General features: G+C 36.1%; 1 protein-coding gene and 1 long non-coding RNA gene across 2 annotated transcripts; one reads left to right on the top strand and one right to left on the bottom strand.

The window, feature by feature from the left end:
• Positions 1–1,243: 1,243 nt before the first annotated feature.
• LOC121051915 lies at positions 1,244–3,672 on the top strand. Its single transcript, XR_005807442.1, has 5 exons — positions 1,244–1,476; positions 1,626–1,658; positions 2,391–2,486; positions 3,038–3,092; positions 3,466–3,672. It is a non-coding gene; the product is annotated as an uncharacterized LOC121051915 (long non-coding RNA).
• Positions 3,673–20,348: 16,676 nt separating this feature from the next.
• LOC112188711 (probable membrane metalloprotease ARASP2, chloroplastic) lies at positions 20,349–22,159 on the bottom strand. Its single transcript, XM_024327887.2, has one exon. It carries the CDS (start codon positions 22,026–22,028, stop codon positions 20,670–20,672), a length of 1,359 nt encoding a protein of 452 aa, XP_024183655.1. The 5' UTR covers positions 22,029–22,159; the 3' UTR covers positions 20,349–20,669.
• Between the last annotated feature and the right edge of the window lie 500 nt (positions 22,160–22,659).

Raw genomic sequence — 22,659 nt, 5'->3', positions numbered from 1 at the left:
TTACCCAACCTAGGGGCCAACCTCTTTCTAATCGAAGTTGTTCATATAGTTGAAGTATTAGCACGTATGTATACGCATAAGATTTTTTGAAACATGACTCCATCAAGTTTGTTTTCTTTTGTTAAAATTGCTCCATCATGAATTCTCCTTACCTGGAGTTCGTCTTGAGAGAATTTCTTCTCACCTGGATTCGACTCCTCACTCAGATTTTTATCGAAGGGAATGCTCCTCACCCAGATTCACTTTGAGGAGATTTCTCCTCACACAGATTTGTATTTAGGGAATTACTTCTCACCTAGATTGGCCTTGAGATGATTTATTCTCATCCAGATTAGCCTTGAGGAGAGCTCTTCACTCAAATCTGCCTTCAGAGGTTTAATGATATTTTGTGTTTTTAAATTTGAAAAGCATTTTATATTGAATATAATTTCTTATTGAAACCAACTGAGGTGACTTGATTGGCCTAGATATCTGTTGCAATATTTTCCATCGGATTTTCAACCACACGACTATGAGATGGGCGTAAGGTTTAGGGGTTTAATGATGTTTTGTGTTTTTCAATTAGGAAAATATTTTATATATTGAATTTAATTTCTTATTGAAATCAATTGAGGTGACTTGATTGGCTTAGATATTTGTTGCAATATTTTCCATCCGATTTTCAACCACACGACTATGAGAGGAACATAAGGTACTTAATTTAATAATTCATTATATATATATATTTCAAGATTTTTTAATTAAAAAATAAATAGTAAAAAACTATGTTGTAAATTAAGTGCCTCCAATTAGTTGATTTTCTTTTTTATACGAATCTTCTTCTGTTTTTTCCCTATTATTTTACACTAGCCTCTTAACACACGCTTACGCGTCTGTCAATTGGCTTTTTTTAATGTTTTTTTTGTATTAAAAAATTAGTTTTACATAATTTATTTCTTCATCAAACTGCAATAAAAAAAATAAGGAATAATACAGTTTCTAAACTTGTCATTTATGACAATTGGTGATTCATTGCTCACACGTCTAGTAAAAGCCCTCCCACATTGAGATTAACAATTTCTTCTCTCTCTTCTTTTCTTTTTCTCTTTTCCTGTTTTTCTTTTTCCTATTTTTAATTTACTGTTTTATCCATTATCTATTAAAGTTTATAGTCTTAGAGTTTTAATTAATCAAGGACAATTGTAGGATTATTGAAAATTTAACCTTAAGCCTTATTGGCTTAATTAATACTGATAGGTATAGTCTTTTGCCGCAATACTACTCCACGACTCTAGTCTCCTCTGTTTGTGGGTGTAGGGTGCAGCAGACTGGCCTTCGTCTCTCTTCAGGTTCTCGCTTCTCCCAACACAAAGTTGCAGACCCATTATTCATCGCAAACCAATCTCTCTTCCTCTCGCTTTGAAGCTTCTTCTTCTCTGCTTCACGTTTGTTCTCTTCCCGAAGATTCTCCGATTCGTTTTCCATTTCTGTCTTCAGGTTCGTTCTCTCCCTCTCTCTCTCTCTCTCCGATTCGTTTTCCATTGATTTAAAGCTTTGTTTCATTCAATTTTTGATTTAATTCTTGATTAAAGCTCTAGGTCGTTGGCGTTCATGTTTCTGACCCAGTTTTTTTTTTTTTTTTTCAGTGTCTAGAAGTTTATGGTTTTCTGAATTTGATGGTGAGTTCCCAGGTTAACCAATCACTAGAGGATCAATATATAGTTGCATTTTACATTATTAGATTATATAATCAATGACCATGATGCTACTAAGTCTGAGGCAGAAGGACCAGATCCATAAAATGCATTTACATTATTAGATTATATAATCATGCACTTTCTGTTCTAGAGAATAAGGATACTGCTTGAGAAATTTCTGATCAATCCATGTTCATTTGCTTTTCCATTTTGGTGCAGTGTTGTTTCCAAAGTAAGTTATGTACAAAGTTTGAGGTATTTAAACTGATGAATAAATTACGATATGAAAAGGAGAAATACAATGCCACACTTGTAGCTGCTTGTTTAATAGCCACAACACTTTATATATATATATATATATATATCTTCTGGAACTGTACCCTCTGAATATATTTGTGTCTAGCTTATAGTATTTTTGTGAATCCTGAGCTAAAACTCATTATCCTTGGCCAATAAAATCATAGATATAGTTTCATGAGGTGCAAAAGGAATGTGCAAAATTTATGTCCATATTTGTGACTTTAGTCTAAGAGTCTGATTTAGTGATGTTTTCAATTCAATTCATTATCTTCTTTGGCTTTAGATCAAAGGGACCCTCTATATATAGGCCACTATATCTTCTGTCTTCAAAGATATCGATGACTATGGACTGTTTTGGTCTTTGCATGAGTGTTGTATTAAAATTTTTGTTTTCGTGTACATAAAAATTGCAAGATCTGCTGGAGTAACGTGATAACAGAGCACAGCCAAACCATTTTGAACTCTTTGCACTCATTTTTACTGGGACTTGACTAGAGATTGGGAGTTGAGGTATGTGAATCTTTTTCATTACATATAAAATTCATAGCAAATAATTATTGAACTTTGTTGATACCCTTGATGTTATCATACTTGAGGTGTTTGATTTACTTGATAAAACTATAAAACTAACCAAATATTACATGAATAAAACTCTAAAACAGACCAAGTCTTCCTTTTCTTTGTTATTGTTATTTTTTAGTGCTTATTTATAGGGTAGTCTGTCTTTGCAGACAAAAGGTTATATTATTGTATTGCAGATTTAATCAGCACTTCTCGTCATTGATTTCTTACCAAAATCACAACTGCTTCTTGTCTCTATTTCTTACTAAATATCCACTTTCATAGAATTGGATTAATCAATGTCATATGCTATGGAAATTCTGCATGTCCTTTTTTTTTTTTTTTTAACATGGTTCAAATTTCAAGTTGATATTGATTTTCATTCTTGATATTTACTATAAAGATATTTTTTGTTTAGCTTACTTTATGGATTTTCATTCTTGATATTAACTTTTAGTTTTTGATTTTTGTTACATTGTGTAAAATGGATATGCGGCTAGGAGCATGAAGATTAATTATGTAGTCAGCTCCTATCTTGATCCCCTTACCGTTAAGGTAAACCCTTTCTTATTTGGGCTTATTGGTCTGATCACATGCTTTTTATCATGTTTGTTTGCTTGTCTTTAGTTTCCTAACTCAAGTTTAAACCATTGGTATCTTGTGTCTATTTTTGCTTTGATAAGTATTTATGGTGTTGTTTGGTACTGAAAACTAACTTTTGTTTAATTTGATGTTTTGCACTGATTAAATAATGTTTTATGTTCATCATGAACCCATTTTTGTAAAACGTCAATCATGTTTCCTTATCAAATCCTATTTACTCATTTCAGTATTTCTTATCAAGGTCCACCATATATATTTTCATTTTATCACTTTCATGCATTTTGTTGGGGTCAGCAATGTTTTACGTTTAAGGCTTTTGGTACAGGTATACTGATTGGGGACATGTTCAAGGACAGTCACCATATGCCTCTGGTTCTCCATCAAAAGCCGTCTGCATTTCTGATATTAATTAGTTGAAGATATTATTTCTAGTTGAAGACTTAGGAAGCATATTATGAAAGTGCTTCATTTGTTCATGTTGGTTGGATTTGAAAAAACAATTGATGTTAGGGCTCTGTTTATTACTATATTATCCATAATAAATTCAATTTTTTTGTAAAAGAAAATTTCTATTTATATAATTGGCGACAACCCTTAGATTTGTTGTCTAATATAATTCAATAATTTATTAAAAATTAAAATTAAAATTGAAAATAATTTAAAATTTGAGAATAAAAGGAGACGAAGTAAGTTTCCCCTATTTGTCTAATTGGCGCCATTAAATTTGAAAAAAAAAATTGAAACTAAAAGGAGATGGAATGAGTTCGTCCCCTATTCCTCTGATTGGCGCCAATTTATTTTATTTTCCCTCCATTCTCTCAATGCTCAATGAGAATGGGGGATGAAATTTCATTGAATAGGGGACAATTTTTATTTCTTCTCCAAATACATTAGGAGACGGAATTTATCAGTTGTTGCTTTAAACAATTTGGGACGAGCTTTAGGAGACGACTTTAGCCACAAAACGGTTCCGTCTTAAATTTTTTTGGGGGATGAATTCTCTCTATTAGAGACAATAATTTTGTCTCTAAATGGGTTTTCTCTAGTAGTGGTTAAAGGTCATATCTAGTGAAAATTGAGCGTCTTTTCGATGTTCTTATTCAATCAATGCTAATTGGTTTATTAGGGTTACATCGCCTGGGGACCTATCAAGTTATTATTGTTTGTCTAGACATTATTACCTAATAGAGTTTCTTTCTGCCATATGCAGAGATTCGCCTCGATTCCCACAATTTATTTTTCTTAAATCTTTCGTTATCTTTCAGAATTCTAGATATCTTCAATCTGTCTCGATACATATTGGCTGCCAATTGTAGTAATTTATCAACAATTGGAAATGTCGTTTTCCTCTATATTATGACCATTTGTCGTTTGTAGTTGTTTTTTCTTGATTGTAAATAGTGTTTTTAAGCTGTGTTGATACTCAGTCACGTTGTCCATGTGTTCATGCATGCCTGATGATATTTTCCAGTCGTTCGCTGAGTGTGTGACCACTACAAAATTCACATACGTTATTAATAACAGTCGCCAACCCTTTCTTGATCGAAATCGCCGTCCTCGCAAAGCGCTCCATGAAAAAAGCTAGACGAATGCCAGAGCTCTTCGAAATCCGACTTGGCGCCGTCATGGTCACCAGGTTAATCCTCGCCACCATGTTCTGGAACTCCTAAGGTTGTCCAAAAAGGCTGGGGTTGGTGTAGAGCATGAAGAGGGGAATGCATGGGCCTGAATTCGACTCTGGCGAGGTAGAGATCGGGGCGGGGGGAGAGAGAGAGATGAGTGGCATAAGATGTAGTTTGTTAATTAGGTTAAGGGTGAACTCAATTAGACGATTAAACTATTACCATATTGGATCTAGATTACTTAAGCATTTAAAAACTCTACTAGTTGAAGGGGGAAAGTGCCCGAGAGACTAGATAAATCTGGGTTAGGGGGGAAGGGGGGGGGGGGAGTATTTAATTCAGTTTTTGCTGGAAAATGTCGAAGGTGGTGGTGGGACTGCTCTAGGGTGGTGGCGGTGCTGTGCGTTCTTTTGCCTGAAAATGTCAAAGGCTGCATTCTGCTTCTGTCCCAAAGTAGATTTTCTTGGGCATGTGTCATTTGGTTAGGTAGGATTCTTCCGCCCATTCATTATTGGGCTCATATTTGGGATCCAAGGGAGCCCCATCTGCGCAGGGTAATTTTTGGTCCTTTATGAATAAGTTAAGAGGACTTTGGTCCATAACCCTAACATTGTCTTTGTTACTTTGGTTACTGGACCTTCATCCTAAGATAGCTACATTTAGGTTGCTTCAGGGTAGCCTTGCATGGCTAGATTTTGACGTAGCTCACGAGGGTTGATAATATTTTGTAGTCACCTACATCTTCGTCTGTTTAATGGATTGACAACTCTTCTTTAGGAAAAAAAAAAAGTTCAACTTCCAGGTCTAATTTATTAGAAAATAATCATAATATTAGACATAATAAAGTAAGTTTTTCTTGAATTGAACTTAAAAGGGAGAAAAAATCCAACATTGAGGGGAAAAAGAAAAAAAAAACCCTAGCTGTCCTCTAAAGTAGCCAAAGACCGAAGTCGCTGCAAATTCTTGCACGTCCTGTGGCAGACTTGCAGCCCAACATCTAGGCTAGCCTCTAGTCTAGTTGACGTTGTGGCCTGCTGCCGAACGAGTATTTTGGTGCTATAACTAGGTAGTAGCTCTATAGGGAGTGATGTGCTCAAATGCTTGAATAGATTGATCGTCGTTGGATTGCAGTGTGAATTCTGAGCCACGAAGGTCGTTGTTTTCAGCCTTTGGGATGCTTGGCTTTCATTGGTTCCATGTGCCACTCTAGCTTTGGGTGGTTTCTAAGGAGGTTTGATTTTTTTTTTCCAAGTTGATTCAAATTGGTTTTGGATTTGGATCTAATTGGGATGCCAACGATGTGACCTTCTGGTGGTGGATGACGTCTTGGATTGGCGGTGGTGGTGAGGTCCTGGAGTGGTAGAGGAGCAATGAGGCGATGTTGCTATGTGCACGACTGTTTGTGTAGGACCAATCATGCTCGTCTTTGGGCTTGGACTTTCCTTATGGAGCTCCTATGAGCTGCTATTGTTAGTTGTTAACTTCTTATTTCCAATCAAGGTTCTAAAAATTGCTAGACACTAGTCGGGAGGTGATTAAGCGCCTAGGACCCTAAGCGGCACCTAGGTGGTTTTTAATTTTAATTTTAATTTTAATTTTAATATTTTAATAATAAATACATATAGGTAGAATAGTTCTTGTGTTGGTAATAATTTCTAACCACATTTTTATATTCAAAAAACTAAACCCACCATTAAATAGTTCAAATTACTAATAAGATAATTATAAATAAACGTTATGATATACTTATCCTAAACTTTATAAAATAAAATATAAAAAAACTATTAATTTGAGCTGTAGTGGTCAGCTTTGACCAAACCACGTTCTCTTGCCTAATCATGTTTTCATCTTCTATCACCTCCAATTTCTGCATCTCTCTCTCTCTCTTCTTCACTGTATTCAGATTGTATGACCAATTTTCTCTCTCCTTTCTAAGCGGTTATCGAATCTTCTTTCCTCTCTCCTAGAAAAAATCAAAGAAAACTCTTCATCTTCGATACCAAATCATCAAGTGCATGACCAGATGAGAGAGAAATCTTCAAGCTATTGATAATTAGCATCAGAAACAAGAGAGAGAGAGAGAGAGAAGAGACGTGAAGATTTCCAACTGCCCAATACCCAGCGCCCAGGCCGCCTAGTCAGCTTAGACGGCCGCCTGGAGACCCAATGCCTAATGACTTCGCCCAGGCCAAAGTCGGAACGGTACACTGATGCCCAGCACCTAGGCGGCGCCTAAGCAACCGTCCAGGCCATTTTTTAGAACCATGTTTCCAATACTTCCCCACATCTTTGGGGAAAGCTATGCTTGTTAGTTTTTGGTGAGCTTTAAGGCAAAATAGCTAAATTACCCCCTGATTTTTCCCATGGTTGCTGATTTACCCCTGATATTTCAATTTTGATTATCTACACCCTCACTTTTCTAATTATTGCTGATTTACACCCTATCATTCCTTAAAAAAAAAAGAGGATCAAATTAAGGATTTCACTCCTACCCCCATGGTGACTCGAACCCATGACTTCATACATAGGTAGTGGGTGCTCTAACGACTGAGCTAACATCCTAAACCCTATCATTATTTTTTAGACTTTTCATCCAATTTTCCGTTAATTTGGTTAGCACATGAGGGGCTTTTTCATCTTTTCAAATATCACCAAAAAAAAAAAAATTAACAAACCAACACATCGTCAAAGAAATGAAATAAAAAAAATACAAAACTGTTCTTCGTTAAAAAAGGGAAAAAAAAAAAAACTTGCCGTGTATTGCTTCTTCCTTGTCCATCTCTTCTTCTTCTTCACTTCCTTTATTTCAAGATTGGTTGTTAGCTTGCAACTGATCACTTAATTAATATTTGCTAGTCATACTAAATGATTGGATGATCATATCACTGAAGGAGAAACGGTCTTTGATCATTTAGGTTTCTGGTTTTCTTTTTATTTGAAGGTCGGACTGGTCATTAATATTTCAAACATTCATATGAGAATTTGATCTTCCATGTTTCACTAGTACGTACAATAAGTTAATCAGACGACAGACATTTTGTGTTGTGTGTTGTGCAATATTCATTTCCTCAAAAGATAATTATTTCCGTTGTGCGAATTCTGCGCAGGCATGTGCCTGGCATGGCATGCGCGGGGATGTCTTGGCATTGACATGGCCATTCAGACAACAGAAAATGAAATTTAGCTGTTGTCTGAGATTCATAACACACAACAGTTGTGATTTCTTTGTTGTGTGAGATTCATAACACACAATAGCTATATTGTTTATTTGTTGTCTGAGATTCATAACACACAACAGATATAATTTGTTCTTTGTTGTCTGAGATAAGTAACAGACAACTACAATGAAATTCTATCTCTTGTCTGTTGATTGATTCAGACAACATGGATAATTTTATTTCTATTGTGTGTTATGAATCTCACACAACAAATTTTTTGATTTTCTGCTGTTGGTTGTTAGTTCACACAATAGCTATATTGTCTTAATTGTGGTGTGAATATTGTAATCAAATTGGGTATGAGATCAATGCTAGGTAAACTGTACAAAATCAAGAGACAGACTATAGTACCCCCCAGTATGGGATGCCTTTTTATTTTTATTTTTTTAAATATATAACAAGTTAATATGATGGTAACCTGATGAATAGGTCATCAGGTTACCCAGTTAAATTTTGACACGTGGCAATTTAAAAAAATTAAAATTACATTTTTAAGCACACATTTGTCATCAATTTGTAATATTATACATATACTTGTAAATATTGTCCTAAATTGAGTAATTACTAAAAGGTTTACCCCAATTACAAAATGGAGAACTATATTACGTGAATGAAAACACATGCTCTATTTAGTATGAATATGAAGATTTACCACTCGTACAACACATTTGTTGTCAATTTTGTAAAATGGTTCATAAACTGGTAGATATTGTCTTAGAACTTGTAATTACTAGAAACAGAACATTTTTTACAACATTTTTCATCATTTGTTCTTATATTAGTAATAATCGTTGTTATTGATGTAATTATTTTTTCAATGAGGAACATTACACAAGTTATCACCCAATTACACAATCGAGAACTCTATTACGTGGATGAGGACACATGCTCTATTTAGTATGAAATATGAAGATTTACCACCCGGATAACACATTTGTATTCAATTTTGTAAAATGGTTCATAAACCTGTAAATGTGGTCGTAGACCTTGTAATTACCACAAACAGAACAATGTTTACGATATTTTTCATCATCTGTCCTTATATTCATAATAATCGTTGTCAGTGATGTAATTATTTTCTTTATGGGGAACATTACACAAGTTACTACCCAATTACACAATCAAGAACTATATTACATGAATGAGGACACATGCTCTATTTAGTGTGAAATATGAAGATTTACCACCCGGACAACATATTCGTATTCAATTTTGTAAAATGGTTCATGAACCTGTAAATGTGGTCGTAGACCTTGTAATTACCACAAATATGACATTTTTTACAACATTTTTCATCATTTGTCCTTGTATATCGTAATAAGCAGGTCAGAGAGATAATTATTTTCTCAATGACGAACATTATACAAGGTACCACCCAATTACACAATCAAGATCTCTATTATGGGAGTTAGAACACATGCTCTATTCAGTCTAAACAACATATTCATCTTCAATTTTGTAAAGTGGTTCATAAACCAGTAAATTTGGTCCTAGACTTTGTAATTACCACAAAGAGGACTTTTTTACAATATTTTTCATCATTTTCTCTCATCTCATTTTCAGCTCCTCTCGGCCTCTCTCGCTCTCTCAGAGTCTCTCCCTCTCTCTCATAGTCTCATCCACACACTCTCTCTGTCGCTTCACCAAAGATTGGGTAAGGTTCGAAACTTAGGCCTATCTAGTTCAATGTCTGATTGAAATTTGGGTTTCTGGGTTGCATTTTTCTGGGTTTCATAGTCTGCCTCTTTCAAGTTCATATCAGTTTGCATATGGGTTTTCATAAGAACCATTTTTGTGACATGGGCTCATCTCAGTGATTCAAACTTCACCGATTTTCATGAAGATTTGATTTTGATTTAGAATTAGAGTTTTGATTTGGGTTTTAGGGTTGACAATTCTGATTTTCTTGTTTTGGGTTTTGATTTGGGTAGTTTCCCTTCCGGCTCTGGATTCCCAAGACTCTGAGCACGCTAGCTGGTGCTGTTCTAGGATCGTCGTCTCCGGTGACGTAATTGAAGAGGAAGCGGTCGGCGAAGCTTTGCATTCCGATTGTATCGACGGGATTTGGAGCTGCTCCGGGAACGCCGCCGTAGGAGAGGTGGTGGAAGATTGAGAAGGTTGCTTCTCCGTATATTGTAAGAAAGGGGGGAGGGGGGGGGGAGAGAGGATCGGTATTCAGCCACTCTTAATCTTCAAGGTGATCCCAAACCAGGTAAAATTTTTCACATTTTTCTTACTGTTTCTATTAGTAATTACACCTGGGACTGTGGTGATTATACTGGCTGGAAGGTTTAAGGGGAAGAGAGTTGTTTTCCTTAAGCAGCTTTCATCTGGGTTGCTTCTTGTTACTGGTGAGCTTCGGTTTCACTTAGAAAAGTATTATTTGTTTTGTTCTTTCGTTTTCTGTGTGTCAATGTGAAGATTATGACCTCCTATGCACATTGCAATTGTTTGTAGGGTGGTTGGTTAGTTGAGTACTAGTTATTTATTGGGTAATACTCACTCTAAGCTAGTTGTTGTTTAGTTGTGTAAAGATTGAAAATGTATTGAAAGGATTGTTTTTTTGTTTTGTTCAGGGATGTTGAGACGTGTTCATGCAACTTTGAATTCCTGTTTTGTAATGGCTATTTAAGCCAGCTTGTTTTTCATTTAATGGTGGGATTATTCAGCCATTGTTGAGTGAACCTTGTGTTTCTGTGAGTTTAGATCTTTAACAGACAGAGTTTTGGAATTGGTTTAGCCAATGATTTTCTGATTGTTTGACTTGTGTCCCTTCTGCTCCTTGCAATGAACTTATTCAAGTGTATATCTAACTTGAGTGCTATTGCAGAGCCATTCAAGATTAATGGTGTTCCTTTGAGACGTGTGAATCAGTCCTATGTGATTGGCCTTCCACCAAGGTCAATATTTCTGGGGTTAATGTGGAAAAATTTGATGACAAGTATTTCGGAAAGGCCGTGGAAAAGAAGAAGAAGAAGGGGGAGGGAGAGTTTTTTGAGGCAGAGAAAGAGGTTAGCCTTATCAACTCGTCATTTATAATTTCCTGATCAAGTTTCATATTCTCCTGTATTTAAATTGAAAAACTTAGGTGTCATCATTGCCTTTTTTTGGTTATGTAAATAGGCTTTTTTTAAGATACATGTATATCATGTGTTGAGATTCTAATAGTAAATCTGTTTGTACAGATGTTATGTAAATAGGATTCCCATAGTGATTAGTCTTGTAGGTGCTATCAAATACCAAAACATAACCAAAGCAACAATAATCTAGCAATGAAGTTGAGTCTCTCCAAAATAAGTTGGCCAACCTGTTACTCTCATCTGTACTGTACTTGCAAAATAATTTCTTATCTTCAGCTGCTTTTCCTTCAAGATAGGCAAGTGTAACTTTTGCATCCCCTTCAAGTACAATTTCACGTTGACTCGAGTCCAATTTATTGTACAAGTCTTTCATTTTGAAACCAACATTCGCAAATCCTCCAGATATGTCAGCCATGTATTGATATGCATGACAAGTCTTAATGGATACTTTCCGCATAGATGTGGCTAAAGCTAAATGAGAATCTGGGACAGACCGATGTGACCTAAGAAAATGAGACTCCTGTGGCTGTGCAAGATCATGTGAATGATCTGTTTTGAAATCAACTACGACATACGAGTTTTTCTCCTTGAAGTACCTTACCTTGAACAAACATGGGCAGTGACACCTTGTCAATTTCTTTGGCATACGGACATTATTATTGTTGTCCATATATTTCTCTAGTCTTACCCCCTCTGCAGAACAAACCCATTTGCGGATAGTGACTGTCCCAGTCCTTGCACTTGTTCTCTTGTCATCCTTTCTAACATCAAAACCCATTGCTTTCGCATAAGCATAGTAAAAAGTCTCTGCTGCCTCAACAGTTACAAACTTCACGCCTATAATGTCTTCTGGAGCCAACTTATCGTATCTAACACCATTATATTCCAACTGATTGATGCCACTTTCAGACTCTTGCAAATTAGTGTCTGAAATCTCAGGTTGAGGTTCATCTAATGCATCCTGACTTGACATCTGAAACATATAACATGAAAATGAATATTGACAGAGACGTTTAAAATCCTCAACAAATTGGACTTTAGATAATAATTTATGAAGTTCTTCCAACCTGCTCAAACCCACACTCCCTCTTTATTTGATTTTCTTATTACAGTCACATGCATGGTGGGTTCTCTTGATTACTAAAACAATGAACTTACTCCTAATTAGTAATTACATGACAAAATATCCCAAATCTTTTCTTTGATTATCATCTCATTTATCTATTCAGCCTCTCCCACACAGTGCCACTCTACATTTTAGAAAAAGAGTTGCAGTCTCTCTCATATACCACCGACACCCCTATATATACCTCAAGTTTTCAACAAACACCCTCTCTCTCTATCTCTCAATGTGGATGATGTTTTTCAGAGAGATAAAATATGAGAGAAGATCTGCATCCATATAAATCTATATTGTGCTTGTACATTGTGTAACACAGCTATGAATTATATTGCTCATAAATTAAGCTAGTTCATGTGATGATCTGACGTCTCTCTAGAGTCCACATAAGTTGTTGTTTTAAGTGCAAGAAACTCTAGCTTAGTACTTAGCAGGTATAACAAGTATGAAGACAATCAAGCTCAGATATTTAACCTGTTCAGAGGCAATGTAACTCGGCATTTTCATTAATGCAAGAACTAATGTGAACAGAAGAGGGCATTGGTCAATCTGATGCCTCATCAAGGAAAGAACTATTACTTTCTCAACTAGAATAACTTCTCTAAAGGAAAGAGTCATCACACTAAACCCAAATCAGAATAACCAACCACTGTGTAAAGCACAATCAATCCCTAAGCGGCTTAGCTAGTCCATCCAATGGTCATAAATTTGATTCCTCCTTTTGGTCATAGACTACGATAAGAATCAAGATCTGATAGGCTTATGGAGAAGTAACTTTGTGGGTGAAACGCGCTATTTCTCAAACTGCAAAACTCCACCATATAGGCTAATCTACTGCTTTATCTATATGCTATGTGCTCCCCCGCCCCCCATATATCCAGAATTCCAGCTTCACCAAATTTCCAACTTTGCAACATTACGCCTTTACCAAATTCCCAGTTGATATCAGTAAAAGCATCTCCAACAGAGTAGCTAAATTTAATTTTTAGCTATATTTAACTATTTTTGAAGCAAAATTCAATTCCAACAGACTAGCTATAGCTTAGCTATATTTAACTTTAGCTAAATTGGCTAGCTATATTTAGCTAGAGAATCCTACATAGCTAAAGCAAAAGTTATATTTCTCTCTCCTCTTTTGTCCACATGTCAGTTTATGATTCGATGAAACATAATAGATCACTTACAAATAGCTATCATTGATGGAGCAACATTGTTAAATCAATAGCTATATTTAACAAGTTTAGCTAAATTTAACTAAAAAATAAATTCTACTGTTGGAGATGCTCTAAGACAGAAATAAATTGAACAATACCAATTCAAAATTTCAAATTTCAATTTTCCAATTCAACCTCAGTTCAATAATTCCCATAATCCCAGATTCTCAATTTATCAGAACAAGAACATTGGAAGAAGTAAAAAACAAGAACTTACGTGGAGAACCCGTGGGCTGGAAGACTGGAGGAGCAGTGGAGTGGAGGAGCGCCGCTCACCGAGGCCCGACGCCGGAGGCACGGTGATGAACTGAGATCGACGGCGAAGTGAGGCTATGAGGGTGAGACTGAGATTGAGAGAGCGAACCGAGGCCCGACGCCGGAGGCACGGTGATGAACTGAGATCGACGGCGAAGTGAGGCTATGAGGGTGAGACTGAGATTGAGAGAGCGAACCGAGGCCCGACGCCGGAGGCACGGTGATGAACTGAGACAGACGACGAAGTGAGGCTATGAGGGTGAGACTGAGATTGAGAGAGCGAACCGAGGCCCGACGCCGGAGGCACGGTGATGAACTGAGACCGACGGCGAAGTGAGGCTATGAGGGTGAGACTGAGATTGAGAGAGCCTAAACCGTACGTTCGTGTTTTTTTTTTTTTTTTTTTTAACAGGTTACCTGCTGAATAGGTTAATTATTTGTTGAATATCCATGACCATTAGATATATTACTGATCCAATGGTCACAAATATTCACAAAACCCCCAGTATGGGATACCCCCAGTACTGTAGAATTTTCCCAAAATCAATGCTAGAGATTATTACCAATGAACAATAATTTTATATTAATGTTAAAAGTAACTTTGATACATCAAACAAACTCCAATCGATTCATCATATACAACTTTCATTGAACTAAGGCTTCCAATTTCATAGGCTATACAAGATTGTGTTCGATCATCACCCACAAGTAATGTTGCAATACGAGCAATCCAATTTCCATCTTGTGCAACATATGCGTGGGGATTCTGATGGACAAGTTCAACATGCTTGCTTCTCCCAAATGGGGCATTAGCTCTAGATTCATCTCCTTCATGGAATCTTAGGCCTAAATCCACACCCAACTTGGATGCCAAGGGCAATTGCAGCAGCTGCATTTGCTGCTGGGTCAGCATCATATTTCTGCATAAAAATTAAAAAAATAAAATAAAATCAGAACATGACATATTAATAAAACATGTAAAGAGATCTTGAGGGTTTGGTAGAAGAGGCAGACTAGATAACTATCAGATTAACCAAAAATTTAGAACTGCAATCAGTAACTTTGTCATCTATACCCTAACCAATCTGAAAAGTGGGAAATATTGACGTAAAGCAATGTAAAGGGAAAGTGCCATCACGCAGATTATCTATTGATATACAAGCACAAGAGTAAATCTTCAAGAGGCTAACCTATCCTTCCATAATCTGTGTAATCCTGCACTCATCAAATCGTTCATTGTATCATAAGCTATTAATAGATGGCCTTGAAGCGAGGCCAATGCAGATATGGCATCTTTCAATTCCTTGGAGAAAACCTCTGAAACTTGAAATCAGAAATAACTGTAATTATCTTATAAAATTGAGACTCTAGAGAGAAGTAAAACAGGTCAAAGGTACCTATAATGTTTGTATAGTAATAGATGGAGTTAAGACAGTAAAGTTGTAAATGTTTTGAAAAATTACCAAGTTTTGAGGATTGTATTAATGCAACCAAACATAATTTGCTGCTGAACATTTAAAGATTAATGGCGCATGTAAAAATGTGAGCTTACTTTAACTACAGCTCATTAACAAAATGCCAAAAGTCCACTAGCTATAAGCTCCAAGGAGTAATTTTACATAAAGAGTATTTATAAGAGTTCCTATGACATAGGCCAATAGACTCCAACAAGTTTCATTCATTCTGTCAATAAGGAAATGACAATCACATGCATATACTAATGAGCCTTTCATATTTGAAACAGACCATTAGTGACTCCTTCAACCATAAACTGTAAAACTATTAATACCTAATGAGGGGAGATCAATAACATATCTTTATCCAGAACTTAACATAGATTATTTACCAAACGTCGATTTAATTTACATGTTGAAGACAATATCACTTATAAATGTGTCTAGTTTGATATCCCAGCAACAAGCCACGATTCAAATAGTTATTTCAATAATTTGAGATTTAAACTCTAGAGTCCAAGGAACAAAAAAAAATTAAATTAAAAAAAAAACAGGTGAAATACACTGATAAATAGAAACCAAATACAGAATTTTAAGGGCCACAAAGGAAGGGAAGGGCAAAGAAGAGGGGGGGGGGGGGGGGGGGGGTTTAGTTCACAGCTTTATGAAAGGTCAAGCTAACTTTCCTATAAGAGCTGTTGCTGCTCCTTAAACTGAATGCATCACTATGTATCCAATTGCTTAAAATTAAATATAATTGGCTAGTAAATATATTGCTTTAAGTAAAAATATGTGAGCATGGTGACTTTCGCTAGTAACTCAGGTTTAACTATCTCATACCAATCCAGTAGGACTACAACACAAAGGCATCAATTAAACTCAGAGTTTTACCCAACATTAGAAACTAGAAAAATTTTACTACCCAACTAATAGACTAAACTACTAAACTTCAAGCGAATATGAGCCTGATATTTAGCTGTCTTTCGTATACATCACACAACCAATAGCAGAAGGGAAGGCGCACAACTAAAAAAAAAGGGGATCCGTAACCCTATTTTAAAAGCATGTCTGGTCCATATTTCATGACAAAAGTAGCACAACAGAATCCTATACACATGAAGAGATAGAAATACATACCGAAGTAGATATTGTCTTGTTCCCATAAGTTGTATGGATAAGGCATCTGTATATCACTATCTTGACCAGCAGTTTTCATTTTATTCCTCTGCACCTTGGACTTCAAGGATGCTAAAATAACAAAATTGAAAATTAATTAGCCATTTGAAATAATACTACCCAAATACTTTCAAGATAAGCCATCAATATGTAAAATAGAAACTAAACTTTATGCCTAGGATTGATAAGAATTACTGGTCAGTCCCCAGCAGCATCAGTCATAGCTTGCAAATCCTGTCAATTTAATTAAAGGACTTTTAACTGAAAAAAGGTAAAAGTAAATCATGCCAAGCAAAATGTTCTCCAAAAGTAATGGTGGAATATAAACTCAAGATATATACCTCAATAATACAATTCCCGACAACATTCTGAGGAGCTACTAAGATAAACAGGTCATTAGTTTCATCTACATATTTGGCACCTGCACTTGCAAAAAAAGAAGCTAAGGCCATGGCATACAATCATTTATTAGAGCTGAATGATGAACTCAACAGAACACAAACACGAGATTAAAACAAATGACCAGCCAAAAAGTGCAACATTAATTTGGATGCCTCTAGTTTAGATGCCTGCTTTCGTTCAATATCATTGTTATAACAAGTAGGGATTATCATTATGTTTCTCAAACAAGATGATTACAACTCCGTATATACAAACAAGAAAAAAGTGGTGATCTTTTGTTCAATATTATAAACTACCTTGCACCTAATCAATCTTTTCAAAATTGGCATTTTTGAAACTAGACAGTTTGCCCCTAATAGATAATGTCAAATACATGATTCTCTTATGACTCTCACCTGCAAGCCTTAGCAAATAAAACACAACAGTGACAACACTAAAACAAAGAAAAGTGGACTATACATGTCGCCTTCAGCATTTTGGCTCAAAATGTTGCCGCCCAGTTCCATGTTCAACAACAGCAAAATCTTAAATATGTTGTATAACTACAATAGCTTGCACTAGGCCTATCTAGGGGAAGACATTCAAACAAGGTTCCTGAAACTTTAATACTTAGTTTTTCAATCACACAACGAAAATAGTAAAACCCGTTGTCCTAGTAGCCTAAATTTTAGTGTTTCAAGAGCCAACCAAGACTCCAAAGTGGAGGGAAATCTGCCGCTAAATTTATTAAGACTCAGACGACAGACATTACTTAATTCCATTGTGCAATATAGTTTTGATAAAAGAGTTATCATTTTGTTGGCATTCACACAACATAATATAAGTAGTACCGTTGTACAATAGAGCTTACTTAAATACACAACAGATGATTTATGTTCCGTTGTGTGATTAACTTTTTGTAGTAGTGTTTCCAGTTGGAGGGGTTTGTATTGTGTATAAGATTGAGCAGTCATTGAACATTTGAACAAACTAAAATATTTATATGTACGGAATATGAAAATTAAAATCACAGTAAACATGTCTACATGTGAAGGTCATTTTGATTGATTCAAGTTGGGATTGTGTTATATTGATCTCGATAAAAGGAACATAGAGGAAAAGGTCATGTTGAGAAGAAGAAAATTGCGAGATAGATAAAGAAGATGAGAGGTTGAAGGGAAAAAAAAAATAGTTGTCGAAGACGAATAGCAGTATTTTATTTTTATTTTTTTAACAAAGTAATTTTGTATTCTTTTTTTGTTTTTTGTGTTTTTGGTGATAATTGCATAGACGAAAAGATCCCTCACATGCTAACCAAATTAACGGAGAATTTGGATGGAAAGTCTAAAATTTAACTATAGGGTGTAAATTGACAACATTTAGAAAAGTGAGGTGTAAATAATCAAAATTGAATCATGGAGTAAATCGGCAGTCATGAGAAAAGTTAGGGGGTAATTTGACTATTTTGCCGAGCTTTAATGAGTTTTTTGGTTATTTGCCTATTAACTGTGTTGTAGTGTTGACGTAGTGTATAGGCTTGTTTTTATTAAGTGAGCGTAACACGTCTAATGAATGGACCTGTCATATATATCACCGTGGTTTTACCACAACTTCTTGTCTATCTGTATATGGTAGTGGAATGATATGTAATTGTCATTCTAGCCTTAGTTTTATTAATGAAAATATATGTGATGTTTATTAAAAAAAAAAAAACACTTAAAAAGAGAGAAACAATTTGTTTTTAAGTTGTATGGTCGTGGCCCAATATAATAACTAGATTTTAACAGCAAACATCTGCATAATAACAATGACCTTTTTTTTTATGACACATAATAACAATGACCTTGTTATACAATTGGATGAGTTTTTAATGTTAGCAAAATGACCCAATATAAGAGCATCTCCAACCATTTAGCTATAAGTCATTTTGACTTTGGCTTTTTGGTAGAGGGATCTCCAACCATGCTCTTGCTTTAGCTATTTTGACTCTTGAGCCATAACTGGAGTCATTTTGACTCAAGTTTGTAGAACGAAAGCCAAATTTCTTTGGCTGAAAAAATGGTGGGGCCTGCTGCATGTGCTGCAATTGTAGTTAATTAATTCTCGAAAATGATTAATTTATTAAATAACTTTGGTTTTTTACTAAAGATGGTTGGAGATGCAAAAATTGAATAAATAGTGATGACATTAGAGGAGTCATATTTTACATATGGCTTTGGCTTTTGACTAAATGGTTGGAGATGCTCTAATAACGAGCATACAAAAGTCCAAAAATGGAGCCGATTTATTTTATCTCCAACTTTTTACGCAGATGTGATCCGAGTCCCATTCCTCTTGTCAGCAGCTGACCAGGGGAACGGGGCTGGATATGATCCTCCGGTCAAAGAAATAACACTGTTCTGAACATAATAGCTTACCAGAGGAACAGGACTCGGATGTGATCCTCCGGTCAAAGAAATAACACTGTTCTGAACATAAAAGCAGCTTTTATAACAAGGTTGCACCTTTAGGATAGCATTTGTTAAGGGGCAAAGGTAAGTTTCATCACAAGATTCGTAGCAAGTGGAGTCCTCTGGATATAAACACGAGCCAAGAAATGAAATCCTCTAAGCATGTCGAGCACAAAGATGATCTTCTGATCGAATACCACCACATATAAACAGCAAAGGGTAAAGCAAAGATAAACTCGTACATCTTAAATCTCTCATACAAGATTCATTATGGATTACTGCGCACATCAAAGTGTACAGATTTTGCGCCAAGGCGAATCTGCACCAGTTATCGTAGGATTTTCTAATTGGAACCTTCTGTGATTTAATGAGGAAATTTACTTTCAAACCAATCTCAGTTACCTAACAGACCCTAAGATCAGTCTTAAAGTTATATCTTTTGGTCTGGATATGAATTCCTATGCAAGGAAAATGCTCACATTTCTCTCTAATTATTGTGTTGATTACAGGAAAGATTTACATTACTGGTGTCTCCGCCGATCAACAGATCCCATATTGAAGCCATGAATCATTGCATACTGAACTCAAGTCACTGTTATGAGTTTGAAATCTAATCAATACAGTAGAAGTGCAGCCAACCTTAAAAATTGCTATCCCTGTCCTTCCTAGTAACATTAAAGGAAGCTAAAAATCAGAATATAGGTCTCTAATCGGTCAAATCACTCAAAAGATTGGCCTTGAAGGCCACAAAGGGAGGTCTTAGAATGCATCATCTGTAATTCTAATTCCTTCTCAGAGTACAGACCGTATTACCTAGCCAAGGAATGGGGAACCATTTATAATCTTGGACTCAATTGCCTCGGTTAGTATCATGCTGTAGATACAGCATATTTGTAAACTTGTCATATGTAGTAATAATCATAACAACTGATAACTAAAACATTACTTATAACTCTTCTGTAATACTTGCAAATCTGCAAATATGCAGGAATTCAACAGACAAAACAATGAATTGATGCCAAGTTTGTCCAGCAAAATAGTAGAAAAGTGTGTTCCTTCTTGAGTGACGCACCAAGAGTTCAAAGAGAAGCAAAACAAGACACTATTGCCCACATTCAATATCATAGTGAAGGAAAACATATAATTCTTAATATATGAGTAAAACAATGAAATGCAAAGATTTCCCATATATGCTCCAAGGTCAATTACCAGATATTTACGGATTGACCACAAAAGAATTTGAGTATAAACCTTGTATTCATGGACATTTATAAAGCAAATTGAGAGATTAAAGTACATCGTTTATGTAAATGTTGCCAACATCATTAATTGAAAGTATGATTTACAGGAAGGTAAAGAACCACATGTTGTGAAACAAATTGAAAAAAAGAGGATGCCAAAAGTACCTCCAACCTATTGTATTGGATGAAAGCAACAATATCATGTCAAGCATCCACTTAAGTTCTTGGTTTGTTCCCTCTCTTCGACATCAAATGATAAGCTTCACAGGGACTTCCCCAAACCCAAGTTGCATTTGGACTGTGACATTTTGTCAGCAATCACAACATGTCTCTGATAAAATCAAGATTAAGTGTGTCCCGGACAATAAGGAATAATCCTAGGAAAACAACTACCGTTATCCCTGACGACATAATCGTCTGTTCCACTTCTAGAGGGAGTTTTCTACCACCCCTAGCAGCCTCTATAAGTATGAAAGCCAAGGTACCTCCATCTAGAGCAGGTAAGGGAAGAAGGTTGATCACTGCAAGGTTAAGATTAAGCAAAGCAGCAAATTGATACAGTCCATCAAGATTCGACCTTGCAACTTCTGCACCAACAGCAATGATGGCAACTGGACCCGAAACTTTACTAGCTGTCTGCGAGAAGTTTAGAACAGTCTGTTTTAAGCTATCCAATACATTAAACGACAAGCCCCAGAACTCTCTCCCTGTATAATTGAAAGCCTCCGATATATTTTTGGGTTTAGCTTTCGAAAGCTTAACATTTGGTGATAACTGCACTCCAATTTTGCCTGTTCCATCATAATTCTCATCGGGGGTGACTCCAATCTCGAAATCCTGCTTTCCCCTCTCAACCTTAAGAACCACATTTCTTTTTGGATTTTTCTTAATCACATCAACAACCCCTGTAACAGCATTAGACCCTCCTTTCGGCAATTGAATTCCATTAACCTCAAGGATTACATCACCTGCAAGCAACCCGTCTCGGGAAGCAGCCGAAAAGGGTCGAACCTCAGGCACAAGAACCCCAGGATAGCCCTCTTGTACAGGCAAACCAACTGACAAGACTTGAGTAAAGATTATAGCATACGCAAAAATTACGTTGGCAATCACACCAGCTGAAACCACTATTACTCTATCCAATATTGGCCTATTCTTGAGCAAATTTACATCATCAACTGGGATATCACTATTTGGATCATTATCAGGAAACCCCACAAACCCTCCTAGAGGGAAAGCTCTGATGGAATACTCTACATTGTTGGCATTGAATTTAGCTAAAATTGGACCAAACCCAACTGCAAATTTACTTACATGGATACCCTGAAGATAAGCAGCAAGGAAATGACCACTTTCATGAACAACAATGATGGCTGTTAACACTCCAGCTGCCTCCAAAACTGACTGAACACTCTCAAAGTTGCCATAATCAAAACCAGGAAGTGCACAAGACCTGAACTTTAACCTTCTCCCATTTGGGCTCCTACCCTTTACAGATAAAAATGGATCCTTGCAATGAAAGTTAAGGTCTGATGAAGAAAATGAGCAGCAAGATAGGGGCTTTGGGAGGTGGGTTTTGGGTTTTGATGGAAACTCAGAGATGGGGGACCTTGAATTGGTTAACTTGATGAAAGACAAAGAAGATGAGGGTGGAGAAGATGAGAGATTAATAACCATGGTTTTTCTGGGTGTGTATTAAGAAGGTGAGGCTGGGTTTTGTGATAAGAGGGGATTGGATAATTCATAGTTTGTTTCTCATATTGATTTTGTGGAGGGGAAGTGGAGTGACTCACTTGTCTTTGCCTCCTCCCTCTTCGTGTCTCGACTGCCTTTTCAAACGTGGCCTTTTTGGGTAAAGGAAGGGCCCAACTTACCCGGGTCACCGGAACCCGGTTGGGATTGACCGGCGGAGGGCAGAGGCGGTCCATGAGTTGATAGTCGCGAGACGTTTTAAATAGTACTGGGCCTATTGCTTCGATCTAAGCCAATTACTGGGCTGGGATGAAAACTGGTTTTCATTTCACAAGTATTTCTTCACCTCTTAATATAGAGTATTCCATCAGAGCTAAATTCAATGCCAACAATGTATTCCCTCTTGAATTCACAAAAAGAAATAATAATATAGCCCTCTTGAAACGAAATCTTGAGCATGTCGAATGAAACTTAATTTTCTAGGACTTTTCTCGGTTGAAACCAATTTGGGTGCGGCTATTGCCACCCTATCATTTTTTTAGTTCATTCTACAAACATTTAAATTATTGAAAGACTATATTACTCAAGTGCAAAATGACTAATAAGTATACTAATT

The sequence above is a fragment of the Rosa chinensis genome, chromosome 2 (assembly GCF_002994745.2).
Source record: "Rosa chinensis cultivar Old Blush chromosome 2, RchiOBHm-V2, whole genome shotgun sequence".
In the NCBI taxonomy this organism is placed as follows: domain Eukaryota; kingdom Viridiplantae; phylum Streptophyta; class Magnoliopsida; order Rosales; family Rosaceae; genus Rosa; species Rosa chinensis.
This window is presented reverse-complemented; position numbering and strand designations above follow the sequence as displayed.